The 16096-nt window shown below is 42.2% G+C and overlaps 1 protein-coding gene across 1 annotated transcript in view; it reads right to left on the reverse strand.

Annotated features, from left to right (window-relative positions):
- The window catches only part of Rp9 (RP9 pre-mRNA splicing factor), a 33405-nt gene that overhangs the window by 5070 nt on the left and 12239 nt on the right, over window positions 1-16096 (reverse strand). The window contains exons 2-4 of the mRNA XM_004652752.3: window positions 10384-10414; window positions 9610-9739; window positions 3957-4048 (exon numbers count right to left, since the gene is read on the reverse strand). Of these exons, the coding sequence (XP_004652809.1) occupies window positions 3957-4048; window positions 9610-9739; window positions 10384-10414 (253 nt within the window). The remainder of the gene's footprint in view (window positions 1-3956; window positions 4049-9609; window positions 9740-10383; window positions 10415-16096) is intronic.

Consider the following 16096-nt stretch of genomic DNA (forward strand, 5'->3'; position numbering starts at 1 on the left):
CATGCCTTTAATCTCAGCACTTGGGAAGCAGAGGCTTGCTGGGAGTTTGAGGCCACCCTGAGACTACATAGTGAATTTCAGGTTAGCCAGAGCTAGACCCTACCTCAAAAAAAAAAAAAAAGAACCATCATGAAAACAAATGATCATAAATGTTGGCGGGGATGTGGAAAAAGAGGAACCCTTTTACACTGCTGGTGGGAATGCAATCTGGTCCAGTCATTGTGGAAATCAGTGTGGAGGTTCCTAATACAGCTAAAGATTGATCTACCATATGACCCAGCTATAGCACTCCTAGGCATATATCCTAAGGACTCATTTCCTTAGAAGTACATGCTCAACATGTTTATTGCTACTCAATTTATAATAGCTGGGAAATGGAACCAGCCTAGATGTCCCTCAACTGATGAGTGGATAATGAAGATGTGGCACATTTATACAATGGTGTTCTACTCAGCAGTAAAGAAAAATGAAGTTATGAAATTTACAGAAAAATGGATGGATCTGGAAAGGATTATACTAAGTGAGGTAACCCAGGCCCAGAAAGCCAAGTGCCACATGTTCTTCCTCATATGTGGATCTAGCTACAGATGACTGGACTTCTGTGTGAGAAGGAAAATACTTAGTAACAGAGGCCAGTAAGTTAAAAAGGAAATAGAAAGGGAGGAGGGTACTTAATAGGTTGGTATTGTATATATGTAAGTACAATGATTGAGATGGGGAGGTGATATGATGGAGAATGGAATTTCGAAGGGGAAAGTACGGTGGGAGGGAGGGAGGGTATTACCATGGGATACTTTTTATAATCATGGAAAATGTTAATAAAAATTGTGAAAAGAAAAAAAAGAGAGAGAAAAAAGGGCTGGCAAGCCTAAGATCCCATGTTCTACTCTTCATCTGGCTTAGGAGTTGAGGCAGTTACCTGCAAAGCCTAATGACCTAGGTTCAATTGCCTGGTACCATGTAAAGCAGGATATACAAGGTGGCAAATACATCTGGAGTTTACTTGTAATAGCTAGAGGCCCTGACGTGCTTATTCACTCTTTCTCTCCCCTTGCAAATAAATAAATCAATACATAAAATATATTTAAGGGCCAGGTATGGTGGAACAGGCCTGGTAGGCCAAGGTAGGAGGATTGCCGTGAGTTCAAGGCCACTCTGAGGCTACAGAGTGAATTCTAGGTCAGCCTGGTCTAGAATGAGATCCTACCTTGAAATATTGGGCACCCCCCTTTTTTTTCTTTTTCTCTTAAATCTGACTTTTTACCTTCCTTCTGCTTGATCCAGAGGGATTTTCCCCTAGGTGAAAGTCAAACCATAAAATATAAAATGATATAAAATTTGGTGGATTGGACTGGGGAAATGGCTTAAAGGTTAAGGCGTTTGCCTGCGAAGCCTAAGGAGCCAGGTTCGATTCCCCAGGACCCACGAAAGCCAGATGCACAAGGGGTGCATGTGTCTGGAGTTCGTTTGCAGTGGCTGGAGGCCCTGGCGTGCCCATTCTCTCTTTCTCTCTGTCTCTTCCATTCTCTCTCTCAAATAAATAAAGAAATAAAATAATTTTTTAAAAAGTTGGTGAATCGTCAGGTGTGGTGGTGCACACCTTTAATCTCAGCACTCAAGATGATAGGATTGCTATTTGGAGCCAGCCTGAGACTACATAGTATATTCCAGGTCATCCTGGGCTAGAATGAGATCCTACCTCAAAAAACAACCAGGGCTGGTGGGATGGCTTAGTGGTTAAGGTGTTTGCCTGCAAATCCAAAGGACCCAGGTTCATTCCCCAGAACCCATGTTAGCCAGATGCACAAGGGGGCACATGTGTCTGGAGGTCCTGGTGCGCCCATTTTCTCTCTCTCCCTCTTTCTCTGTCAAATAAATAAATAAATACATCATACACACACACACACACACACACACACACACACACATATACATACATACGTATAATATATATATGGGGATATATATATATATATATATATATATATATATCTCCCCAGAAATTTTGGATCTGAGCATGGTGGCCCATGCCTTTAATACTAGTACTTGAGAGACAGAGGTAGGAGGGTTACTGTGAGTTTAATGTCAGCCTGCGAGTACATAGTGAAATCCAGGCCAGCTTCAGCTAGAGCGAGATCTTACCTTAAAAAAATAAAATAAACAACATATTTAAAAATTTGGAGAATGTCTGCTGTCCTCATTTGTGTGTGTATTTGGTTTTTCAAGGTAAGGTTTCACTCTAGCCTGGCTGACCTGGAAGTCACTATGAAGTCTCAGGCTGGCCTTGAACTCCCAGTGATCTTCCTTTTTCTGCCTCCTGAGTGCTAGGATTAAAGGCATACAATACCACACGAAGCTTGTCTTCATTTTGATATATGCTGAGAACCCCAGTTCAAACACAATAGTGTATTACACGTAGCAGGAGTAGTTTCTGAACACTGAACTGTCACCTCTGGGAAAATGAGGAAATAATACACCTGTCTTACTGTCTTTTACCCACATACTTCTAGCTTAAAATATAAAAACACAACTTAGCTGGGCGTGGTGGCGCACGCCTTTAATCCCAGCACTTGGGAGGCAGAGGTAGGAGGATCACCGTGAGTTCGAGGCCACCCTGAGACCACATAGTGAATTCCAAGTCATCCTGGGCTAGAGTGAGACCCTACCTCAAAAACAAAACAAAACAAAACAAAACACAACTTATATTTTTAAGCTTAAGCTCTGGCCTAAGCTGACCTGGAATTCACTCTGTAGTCTCAGGGTAGCCTTAAACTCAGAGTAATCCTCCTAACTTTGTCTTCTGAGTGCTGGGATTAAAGGCCTGCACCACTTATCCCTGGCTGAAAACAATCTTAACAGACAGAAAAACTCAATTAACAACAAAACCTGTGGTTTGGGGCCAGAGAGATGGCCTAGCAGTTAAGGACCTTGCCCAGGAAGCCTAAGGACTCACATTTAATGCTCCAGATCCCACATAAATCAGATGCACAAGGTGATGCAAGCACACAAGGTCACACATGCACACAAGGGGCACAAACATCTGGAGTTCATTTGCAGTGGCTAGAGGCCCTGGTGTGCCAATTCTCTCTCTCTCTCTCTGGCTCTCTCACATTAAAAAAAAAAAAAAAAAAAAAGGCCAGTCTGTTGGGTGTGCCTCAAAAAAATTTTTTAAAAACACAGAACTGTGGTTTGGTTCTGAAATGCAATAAAATAACAAGGTGCAGGGTTGAATAATGATGAGTGCTTCAGAAGAACCACCGAATGCAGACACAAATGAGGCTTTTTTGAAGCAAGGTCTTGCTACTAGCCTAAGCTCCTCACAGAATGCAGAGTGCCACCACCACACCTGGCCCCCTTCAACTTTTTTAAATATTTTTTTTTTGTTGACAACTTCCATAATTATAAACAATATTCCATGGTAAATTCCCTCCCTCCCCTCACTTTCCCCTTTGAAACTCTATTCTCCATCATATCCACCCCCAACCAATGCTCTTACATTTTGATGTCATGATCTTTTCTTCCTATTATGATGGTTTTGTGTAGGTAGTGTCAGGCATTGTGAGGTCATAGATATCCATGCCATTTTGTATCTGGAGGAGCACATTGTAAGGAGTCCTACCCTTCCTTTGGCTCTTAAATTCTTTCCTCCACCTCTTCTGCAATGGCCTTCAACATACATATTTTAACTTTTGTGAAACCAGGGAATGGTGGTGTAGTTCACTTAGAGTAGTGTTGCTCAATATCCACAAGTCTTATTTGTGATCCCCAGCATTGTATGTGAGATGTAGGAGGGATGGAGGGAAAGGACTGTCACAAATGCAGGTTAACACAGGTTAAGTTAGTATGAGACACTGCCCAAATGGCACCTGGGGAATGTATTTATATGAACAGTCAGTTCAACTCACTGATAATCACCATCTGGTAACTGTAAATTGACACTGCAGCATTTTACTTACTACTCTGAACTGCTCTAATTTTTGGTTGCCTTTGATAAAGAATGGGCATTCTTTGTCTCCTGTTCGGTGACCATATCGTTTGCAACGCCAACCTAAAGACAAAGAAAAAGGGAAATATTTGTGTAAGATAACATGTTTCACCTCACCAAAATGTTTCAGTAGCATATGTAACTGAAGTTTTTCTTCTTTAGGCCCTAGTTCTAAGAGGCAATCACTGGGTAAATCAGAAAGATGAAAGAAAACAGAGGACAATTAATTGCTTCCCTATGCACTCATGAATCCTACAGTACTTCATCATTGAGAACCTATTTAGTATTCAATGCAAAAGTACTGCAAGAGAGTCATCAGGATGGCCGAGTGGTCTAAGACAGTACTCAGAAGACAGAAATAGGAAGATTGTTGTGAGTTAGAGGCCAGCCTGAGATTAGAGTGAATTCCAGGTCAGCCAGGGCTAGAGTAAGACCTTACCTTGAGATAAACCAAAAAAATACTATAAGTGTTAACTAAAAATTTTTTGTATGTCTCACTATATTTTTCACAATAAATCTTATTCATTTATCATATAGCTCTAGTTCTCATTTTAAGTTTAGACATAAGAATAAATTCTTTAGCAGGTTGAATCAACTACTGTTTAACTTCTCACCTTTTACTTAACAAAATCACAAAGTCCAGAGTGCTAACCATTATACTATGGAACCCTTTTCAAATCATAAATTCTCTTAACGGTTTTAATGTCTGAGACTACATAGTGAATTCCAGGTCAGCCTGGGCTACAGTGAGACTCTACTGCGACAAGCCAAAAAAAAAATAAAAAAAAGTTTATTACCTTCAAAACCATACTATAATTTCAGCTGCAGAAGAGGGGAACTATCCTGTCTATAGAGGTTCATTACAAGGAATAGAAGGTCCTAATAATGAGACATACCAACACCAACTACATATATGTGAATAGAGAAAATTTAAGTCCACATATATCTTCAAGTAATTCAGTAATTATGGGGGGAAAGGAAGTGGCATGCGAGAATGAGGAGATTCTTGTCACTTCTGCCTGATTTCATCCTCTCAGATTTGAGGCAGCTCAAGAAGCTAAAGACGATAAATAAGCGAGTCTGTACGAAATATGTAGTAAAGGCGAGATAAAAGTTTCCCTTTGAACTTTATTTTAGATTTTTTGGGGGGTGGGCATTCAAGGTAGGGTCTCATTCTAGCTCAGTCTGATCTGAAATTCACTATGTAGTGTCAGGGTGACCTTGAATTCACAGCAATCCTTCTACCTCTGCCTCCTGAATGCTGGGATTAAAGAAAGGCATGTGCCACCACACCCAGCCATTTTGTTTCTTAGAATATTTTTATGAGAGAGAGGAAGAGAGAGGGAGAGGAAGGGAAAGTATGGGCACATTAGGACCTCCTGTTATTGCAAATGAACTCCAGACACATGTGCCCATTTAGTGCTGGGTGTGGTGGTGCATGCCTTTAATCCCAGCACTCTGGAGGCAGAGGTAGGAGAAACACTGTGAGTTCAAGACCACCCTGAGACTACATAGGGAATCCAGGTCAGCCTGGGCTAGAGTGAGACCCTAACTCAAAAAATAAAAATCAAACAAACATGCACCACTTGGTGTATCCAGCATTATGTGGCTACTGGGGAACTGGAGTTAACAGGCCTTACAAGCAAATACCTTTAACCACTGAGCCATCTCTCCCCCCTTTTTATTTATTTTTACTTTTTTTTTAATTTATTTATTTATTTATTTATTTCAAGGTAGGGTCTCACTCTGGCCCAGGTTGGCCTTGAATTCAGTGATCTTTTGCAATGATTTCCTATATCTAAGAACCAGGCATGGTGTGAAATGGCTTTAGACCCAGCAATAGAGAGGTTGAGGTAGGAGGATAGACATGAGTTCAAGGCCAGCCTGTGGCTAGAAAATGTATTTCAGGTTAGCCTGGGCTAAGTGAGACTATAACCCAGAAAAAGAGAAAAAAGTAAAATGCTAGGCCATCTTTCCTTCTTCCTTCCCTCCCTCTCTCCCTCCCTTTTCCTTCCTTCCTTTTCCTCCCTCCCTCCCCTCCTTACTTTCTTTTCTTTATGTGAGACAGCTAGAGTGAGAGAGAGAGAGAGAGAGAGAGAGAGAGAGGGAGGGAGAGAGGGGGGGGAATGAATTGACATGCCAGGGCCTCCAACCAATGCAATGTAACTCCAGACATGTGCACCCCTTTGTGTGCATTTGAAACCCTGCCTGCTTGCCTTACTGTGCATCTGGCTTAAGTGGACCTGGAGAGTCGAACATGAGTCCTTCATAGGCAAGTACCTTAACTGCTAAGCCATCTCTTCAGCCCCAGGCCATCTTTCAAAAATGGCCATGTGACAACTTCCATAAATCTGCTTCTTCCTAAAAGTAATGAAAAGAATTACAAATTGTAGGGGCTAGACAGATGGTTAAGTGGCTAAGGCACTTGCTGGCAAAGCCAAAGGACCCAGGTTTGATTCCTCTGTACCAACATAAGCCAGATACACATGGTGGTGCATTCACCTAGTTTATTTGCAGTAGCTAGAGGCCCTGGCATACCTATTCTCTTGCTCTCTCTCAAATAAATAAACATTAAAAAAAATAAGAAAAAGTTACAAATTGCTCCAAACCACTTTCTAAGAGATAAGTTAAACAAAGGCTTGACATGAGGAAAGGAGCATCATTTGGAGAAAAAACTACTGTATCTAAGGGAGAATAGTATGGCTTCTGTTATTTGCAATGAGTTCTGAGAATTTGTTGTCTTCTAACTTTGCATAGTACTAAAAAATTAGCAGTGTTACCACCAACCAGGATCAGACTAGTTTTGTGCCCTTCCACCAGCCACAACCTGGGAATACTCAGTATTTGACTTGTGTCAATGCTTCCAGAAAAGCTGTATCCACAAGATATTGCTATTATTTGAGGAGCCATGTCATTCAGGAAAGCTCAATCCCCAGAATATTCACTGTAAACAATCATAACACCACAGTCTAAAGCTGAATTAGTTGGGCAAACAAGAGCCCATCCAGAAAATCAGAAAGGAGTACCTGGAAAATGACATACTGCAAAAGTGCTATCACAAGTTTTGACATAATACTGAATACCTAGAATGGAAGAGCACATATCTGGGGCTGGGTCCTAAGCCACACTACAGGAAAGGCTTGAGAAAGCCAGATTCTCTCACCTCTAGCTGACCCCGAGGCCCTGGGAAAGCAGGTGGCAAGGCCTAAAGCAGTCATGTACAGGACATGAGCTCAGAAGACAAATTCCAACACATAAGAGAGCCCTTGGAAAAGGCAAATTGCTTCTTAGAGCATGGTATTTTAAGAAAATATCTGATAAATTATCTGATATAATACTCATTTTATTCACTGGAGGGACAAAATACCTGGCCAGCAGCAACTTATGGAAGGAAAGGGTCTTCTGGCTTACCGTTTTGAGAAGACATAGCTATCAGAGCACACAGAGAAGGCATGAAAGTGGGAGCAGGAGGCCAGCCCATTACATTACAGTCACAATTAGGAAGCAAAGGAAGAACAGGAAGCGGGGTCAGTTTATAAAACCTCAAGGTGAGGATGAGGAAACGGCTTACCAGACTAAGGCACCTGTTTGAAAGGCCTGCTGGCCTGGATTCACTCTCCAACATCTACATAAAGCCAGATGCACAAACAAAGCGTATGCATCTAGAGTTTGGTTGCAATGGCAAGAGGCTCTGGACTATCTATACTCACTCTAGCTAAATAAATAAGTAAATAAACAAACACATTAAAAAAAAATACCTTGCTGGGTATGGTGGCCTTTAATCCCAGCACTTGGGAGGCAGAGGTAGGAGGACCACTGTAAATTCAAGGTCACCCTGAGACTACATAGTGAGTTCCAGGTCAGTCTAGGCTAGAGTAAGACCCTACCTTGAAAAAACCAATAAATAAATAAATAAAATAAAAAAATACCTCAAAGCACACTTCCCAGTAACCTACTTCTTCCAATAAAGCACTACCTCCTAAGATGGGTCTTCAACCTTCCCAAACAGCACCACTAGCTGGGGACCAAGTCCAAACACATGAGCCTATTAGGGACATTTCACATTTGAACAAGAACCATAATACAGATAAGGGAGACAGGGTAAGGTAAAGTGTAGAAAGATGGCATCTTAGTATGTGGAGTGGCATGCCATAACAAAATACAAACTGATTTCTCAATTCTGGAGATTGCATTTCTGAGTGAAAAGTATAACAAGGTAGGTTTACAGTGAGGGCTTTCTTCTTGAATTTTAAATTTATTTTATTGTGTGTGTGTGTGTGTGTGTGTGTGTATGTGCGCGCGCACATGCGCTCCCGCATGTGGAACTTAGATAGAATTCTTCAGGTGCTGTTTTTTGGTTTTATTTTTATTTTTTGGTTTCACACTCTAGCCCAAGCTGACCTGGAATTCACTATGTAGTCTCAGGGTGGCCTTGAACTCATGACCATCCTCCTACTTTGCCTCCTATGTGTCACCGTGCCTGGCACACTCTTTGTTTTTTGAGACAGGTCTCTCACTGGTCTGGAACTTGCTACGTAGGGCAGGCTGGTAGGCCTGTAAGCCCCAGGAATCCACCTGTCTCCATCTTCCCAGCACTGGAGCTCATACCTCTATGTCTGCCTTTTTTTTTTTTTTTTCCAGGTAGGGTCTCACTCTAATCCAGACTGACCTGGAATTCACTCTGTAGTCTCAGGATGGCCTCTAACTCACAGTGATCTCCTACCTCTGCCTCCCGAGTGCTGGGATTAAAGGCGTGCACTACCTCAATGGCTGTCTGCCATTTTTATGTGGGTTCTAGGAAACAAAATTAGATCCCCATGCTTGCCAGGCAAGCATTTTACTGATTGAACTATCTCCCCAGACTTTTCTTTCATGGATTTGAGATAACTTCCTCACTTTGTCTCACATAGCAGAGATAGGAGAAAAATAGGGGAAAAGAAAAGAGGGAGAGACAGGGAAAACAGGGAAGGAGGGAGAAAGAGAGGTTCTATGAGCCTTTTGTTTTGTTTTTCAAGGTAGGGTTTCACTCTAACCCAGACTGGGATTCACTATGGAGTCTCAGGGTAGCCTTGGACTCATGGCTATCCTCCTACCTCTGCCTCCTGAGTGCTGGGATTAAAGCCATATGCTACCACACCTGGCTCCATGAGTCTTTTTTAATGGTCTTATCCTTTGGCCTTATCTAATCCTTCAAAGCCTTCAAAATCCCATCTTCAAACATCAAGTTAAATATTTAAAGGCTTTCACACATGAATTTTGGAGAGACATAAAAGTTGAAGTTCTTAAGATTTAAGGTTGGAAATAATTTGGGGTTGCATCATAAAATATTATGTTACATGGCAAGAATATATTAACAACAATAAAACCCCTCAAAAATAGGAACAGACAAGACAGGCTTGGTAGCGCACACCTTTAATCGTAGTACTTGGGATGCTGAGGTAAAAGGATTCCTATGAGTTTGAGGCCAGCCTGAGACTACACAGTGAATTCCAGGTCAGCATGGGCTAGAACGAGACCCTACCTTGAAAGAAAGAAAGAAAGAAAAAAAAAAGAGTGTTCTCAGAATAAGTTAAAGAAATTAGCAGTGTATGTTTTGGGATGTATCAAAACTCTTACACACTCACACTGCATAACTTTGACTTCTTTCCCCAGTGGCATCCAAAGTCCTTTAGTTGGTGCATGAGCCAGAAATTCTCTGGCATGTTCATTGCCTGGTACATCTGGTATACAGTCTTCTGGCTTAATCTCATCTTCCTAAACAAAAGAAACTATATGTAAACAAGCATGGCAAAAACAAAGAAAAAAACACAAACAAAAACACTGGAATTCTCTTCCTCCTATTTAGCAACCTGACCTTTTTTTACACTATGGGATGTATCATCATTCTCAAACAGTGAAAGAGAAGAAGAGCCGTGATCCAGAAACCCGTGTGATGCGTCCACAAAGGGACAGCTTTTTCCTTCCTTCCTTCTTCCCTCCTCCCTTTCCTTCCTCCTTCCCTCCCTCTCTTCCTTCCTGTGCAAGCATCTGGTGGTGTTTGCAATGCAAGAGACCCCAAGCATACCCATACACACAAATAATTTTTTAAATTATTTTATTCACTTATTTATTTAAGAGAGGAGCGACAGGCATGCCAGGACCTCTAGCCAATGCAAATGAACTCCAGATGCATGCGCCACCTTGTGCATCTGGCTTATGTGGGTACTGGGGAATAGAACCTGGGTCTTAGGCTTCACAGGAAAGCACCTTAACCACTAAGCCATCTATTTCTCTAGCCCAAGGGACAAGCTTTGACAAAGCCCAGAATTAGGACATATTAAGATGTTTAAAACATGCATAACCATTTTTCCTAGCAAGTTACTGATGGGAGTAGCCAGGAGGACAATTGTTATGCTTACCTTGATGAGCCCAGGAGGAGGCTTCTCATAACTATGAAAAGAAACAAACAAAAAAGCATCACCACCATCAACCACATCAACAGTAACATAACACAGTTCAATGAATCAAAGGTAACCAAGTCAGAGTAAAAAGGCTATTCTTGGGCTGGAGAGATGGCTTAGTAGTTAAGGCACTTGCCTGCGAAGCCAAACAAGCAGAAGCCTAACAATACTTGTTTGAAACTCCAGGTCCCATGGATAGCCAGAGGCAAAAGTGACACAAGCATGCAATGTTGCAAATGAACACAAGGGGGAACACACATCTGGAGTTCGTTCTGATAGGCCCCGGTGTGCTCATTCTCTCTTTCCCTCACTGTCTCTCTTTCAAAAATAAAAAAAGATATTCTTTCTTTTTCTTTTCATTTTTATAAAATTTTGGTTTATTTTTATTTATTCATTTGAGAGTGACAGAGAGAAAGAGGCAGAGAGAGAGAGAGAATGGGCACACCAGGGCCTCCAGCCACTGCAAACGAACTCCAGATGCCTGTGCCACTTTGTGCATCTGGCTTATGAGGGTCCTGGAGAATCGAGCCTAGAACCGGGGTCCTTAGGCTTCACAAGCAAGCTCTTAACCACTAAACCATCTCTCCAGCCCCCTCTTTTCATTTTTTGAGGTAAGGTCTCACTCTATTTCAATGTTGACTTGGAATTTACTCTGTAGTCCCAAACTGGCCCTGAACTCCCAGCAATCCTCCTACATTTGCCTCCTAGGAGCTGGGACTAAAGGGATATGCCACCACACGTGGCTGAAAAGGATATTCTTAGTGAAAACTTAAAATACACTATATCCGTATTATTTTTAAAATATTTTTTGCTGGGTGTGGTGGCCCACACCTTTAATCCCAGCACTTGGGAGGCAGAGGTAGGTGTATCGCTGTGAGTTCAAGGCCACCCTGAGATTACATAGAGAATTCTAGGTAAACCTGGGCTAGATTGAGACCCTACCTCCAAAAACCAAAATCAAAAAAAAATCATGAGAGAAAGTGTGTGTATGGGTGCACTGTGCTCCTGCTACTGCAAATGAACTCCAGGTGCATGTGTTATTTTGCGCACTAGCTTTACATTGGTACTGGAAAATCAAACACAATCTGCAGGCTTTGCAAGCAAGCACCTTTAACCATGGAGTCATCTCTCAAGCATTCCAGCAGTATCATTTAATAAACCACACTCAGTATCTCATGTAAATGAGCTAATGACACACCACATCCTGTAGGTGAGGTGGGAAGCCTTGCCAGCCAGGTGGTTCCAGGACATCATGGTGGTTTTGTCAAGATGCTTACCAAGTACAATATTCTCATTCTCAAAACACTCAGTAACAGGTTGGTCAAAGGAAGGAGGTCTGTCATCCCAGCATTCAAATAACCAAGGCTGGAGAAACCTGAGCTCAAGTCTATACAGAGAGACCCTGACTCACAATAATGATAACAGTATTAATAATCATAATAGTAATTGTTGTCTAAAAAATGGTAGTAGGGAGAAAAACAGTATATGTGGGGCTAGAGAGATGGCACAGCAGTTAAGACACTTGCCTGCAAAGCCAAAGGACACAGGTTCAATTCCGAAGGACCCAGGTAAACTGGATGCACAAGGTGGCACATGAGTCTGGAGTTCGTTTGCAGTGGCTAGAGGCTCTCATGTGCCCATTCTCTCCCCTGCCCCAATAAATAAAAATAAATTTCAAAACACACGTATATGTGGCATGGATCTAATCTTTGTATACAGGAAAGAGGACATTATACGTTATCATGTATACATGCTTTACTTATTTGTTTTTTGGTCAGGGTCTCACTCTAGCCCCAGCTAACCTGAAACGAACTCTGTAGACCAGACTAGCTTGAACTCATGGTGATCCTTCTACCTCAGCCTCCCCCAGTGCTAGAATTATAGGAATGAGCCACCCACCTAGCTGCTATATTTCTGTTTTAAAATCCTGAGCAACAGCGGTAAAGAAAAATGAAGCTATGAAATTTGCAGAAAAATGGATGGACCTGGAAAGTATTATACTAAGTGAGGTAAGCCAGGCCCATAAAGCCAAGCGCCACATGTTCTCTCTCATATGTGGATCCTAGCTACAGATGACTGGGCTTCTGCGTGAGAAGGAAAATACTTAGTAGCAGAGGCCAGTAAGTTAAAAAGGAGACATAAAGGGAAGAGAAAGGAAGGGAGGAGGGTACTTAATAGGTTGATATTGTATATATGTAAGTAGAATGATTGAGATGGGGAGGTAATATGATGGAGAATGGAATTTCAAAGGGGAAAGTGTGGGGGGGGAGGGAGGGAATTACCATGGGATATTTTTTTATAATCATGGAAAATGCTAATAAAAATAATGTTACTGGGGAAAAAAAAAAATCCTGAGCAAGCCAGGCGTGGTGGCGCACGCCTTTAATCCCAGCACTCAGGAGGCAGAGGTAGGAGGATCACCGTGAGTTCAAGGCCACCCTGAGATTCCATAGTGAATTCCAGGTCAGCCTGGGCTAGAGTGAGACCCTACCTTGAAAAAAACAAAAAAACAAAAAAAAAAACCCAACCAAACAAAAAAAATCCTGAGCAAATTTTTGCATAGATGTTAGAATGGGAGTATGTGAACCAAAACTTTGGTGGGCTTCTGATAACACCTAATTTCACAGAATGTCATACTACTAGGCATATAACAATGACGTTTCTTCACCCTTTTAGCAGAAGGCACATTCTCTATGTATTGTGTGGTGGGGCACACCTTTAATCCCAACACTTAGGAGGATGGCTGTGAGGTTGAGGCCAGCCGGAGACTACATAGTGAATTTTCAGGTCAGCCACGGATCAAGTGAGATCTTACCTCAAAAAAAAAAAAAAAAAAAAAAAAAAAAACAGCCAGTAATGGTGGGGCATGCCTTTAATCCCAGCACTTGGGAGGCAGAGGTAGGAGGATCGCTGTGAGTTTGAGGCCACCCTGAGACTACATAGTTAATTCCAGGTCAGCCTGGGCCAGAGAGAGACCCTACCTCGAGAAAAACAAAAACAAAACAAACAACAAAAAACTGGTAAGCTGTTTGTTGTGTCTGGTTCACATTGCTGGTAGAATCACCCAACAAGAACAGCTTCTGGGAAAGAGAGGTTTATTTTGGCTTACAGGCTTGAGGGGAAGCTCCATGATAGCAGGGGAAAGCAACGGCCTGAGCAGAGGGTGGACATCACTCCCTGGCCAACATAAGGTGGACAACAACAACAGGAGAGTGTGCCAAACACTGGCATGGGGAAATTGGCTATAATACCCATAAGCCCATCCCCAATAATACACTCCCTCCAGGAGGCATTAATTTCCAAATATCCATCAACTGGGAACCTAGCATTCAGAACACCTAAGTTTATGAGGGACACCTGAATCAAACCACCACACTGGTTTAGCGGTTAAGGTGCTTCCCTACAAAGCCTAATGTCCCAGGTTTGATTCCCCAGTACCCATGTAAGCCGGTGGCACATGGGTCTGAAGTTTGTTTGCAGAGGCTGGAGGCCCTGGCACACCCATTCTCTCTCTCTCTGCCTCTTTCTCTTCTCTCTTAAAGGTATTTGTGTTGCATGTTCATGTGCTTTGATCATGTGTTTGTGCCATGGTGTGCATGTGGAGATCAGAGGACAATTTTCTGGGTGGTCACCCGCCTTACTTGAGGCAGGGTTTCTTACTCTGGATTCTAGTTTTGCTGCTCTTTGCTGACCTCACTTTGAGCTTCTGGGAAATCCTCCTGTCTGTGCCTCCCATCTCACCATCAGCATCAGTAGCTTACTGGGATTACAGAAGTCCACCACAGCTTCTGGCTTTTTTATGTGGTGGGCAGAGGGTCTGGGGATAGAACTCAGGTACTCCAGCTTGAGTGATGAGCACTTATCCACTAAGCCACCTTTCCAGCTCCTTACAACTTCTATGGTTGTAGAGACATGGAATGTTGTAGATTCACAGCCAAATTATCTGAAGCTGAGCACAGATTTCCCTGTTTCTGTACCTACTACCTACTACCACTTGTTTCCACCATTGTATCTGAAAAGCGCTGTGGTTTATAAACTTCTTTTGCTCTAAACTATGAAAACTTCATGAAATTGTTAATGTTAGAAAATGGAATTTGAGAAAACTTAAATCGATTTACAGACCATGGTCACTCATATTTGGCTCTAGAGTAAACTCTTTTACTCCCTTTGAGCTGACAGCTATGTGTTTGCGTTAACAAAAGTAAAAGAAAACAAGCAAAAAAGAAGCAGTTAAGATGGGATGAAATCCAGAGACACAGTGGGAAAAAACATACCTGATGGTGCTTGCTAACTGCCATAATTTTCTGCTAAAGTGCTCTATGGCAAATATATCTTTACATAATGTAATGGGGTGCTAAGGGTCCAGGAAAGTCTGTGCACCCCAAATCCTAGGTTCGTTTCTAATTTTAGTCAAAGAACGGAATAAAAAAAAAAAAGCAAACTGAGAAGGATAATTATTAATTTTTTTTTTTTTTTTTTTTTTTTGGTGTTTTGAGGTAGGGTTTCACTCTAGTCCAGGCTGACCTGGAATTCACTCTGTATTTTCAGGGTGGCCTCGAACTCATGGCAATCTTCCTACCTCTGCCTCCTGAGTGCTGGGATTAAAGGCATGGGCCACCACGCCTGGCTAAATTTTTATATTTATTGAGGGAAAGAGAGCCAAGGAAAGGCACCCATGTGGCTTGAGATCCATGTGGAGGGCCTGGGGAAAAAAAGCATGAAAAGAAAAAAGAAAAGTTCAAGGAACTCTTGCCATGTAGGGAGCTGGAGGGAAGAAAGTACCCATGGGGAGAGTAAGGGCTAGGGGGCCCTCCTGGCCAGGCCTGGGCAGAGGCCCTCCCAGCTGGGCCTGCACCCAGCCAGCGCAGGGAAAAACTCACCCACAGCTTGAAGTTCCCAAGTGGTTGGTGAGAGCCTGCCCTCCTTGCAAAGGTATTTATAACCATGGGGTGGTGGGCTATCTTTTGGCCCAGGTGAACCAGAGGAGGGCCAGCTGTTTGAGTAGGGCTAGGGATTTATCTCAGGAAGAGATTAGCTCTGGCACCAAGTTCTGAGAGCTGAATTTAGCAAACCACAATGTTTCAACCCTGTAAAAGATCTCCCTCCTAGAAGGGGTCTTGACTGTGGAAAAACAGTTCTACAGAGCTAGGCAAGAGACCTAAGTCAGGTGATCTAGGATTTTTAGCAAGTGCAAACGTTTTTGCCCTTTTTACTTTCAAGGGTCCTGTCACCCTAACTCTTTTTTTTTTTTCTTTTTTGGTTTTTCGAGGTAGGGTCTCACTCTGGTCCAGGCTGACCTGGAATTAACTCTGTCATCTCAGGGTGGCCTTGAACTCATGGCAATCCTCCTACCTCTGCCTCCCGAGTGCTGGGATTAAAGGCGTGAGCCACCACGCCCGGCTTTCACCCTAACTCTTATCCCTCCATTAACTGTAAATCATTTATTCATACTGATATTATAAAAAATAAAATAGGCTAGACCTCATGGCACAGGCTATTATCCTAACTACTTAAAAAGCTGATAGTAAAAAAAAAAAAAAACTGAAACAGGAGGATCACCAAATCAAGGCTCCAATGATAGCCCAACTCCACATTTAAAAACCACATGGCTTTTAAATTGTTTAGTAAAAATAAGTACATAATTTTAATTTCATGTTTTCCAAATTACTTA

This window comes from Jaculus jaculus, chromosome 16, assembly GCF_020740685.1.
Source record: "Jaculus jaculus isolate mJacJac1 chromosome 16, mJacJac1.mat.Y.cur, whole genome shotgun sequence".
Lineage (NCBI taxonomy): Eukaryota > Metazoa > Chordata > Mammalia > Rodentia > Dipodidae > Jaculus > Jaculus jaculus.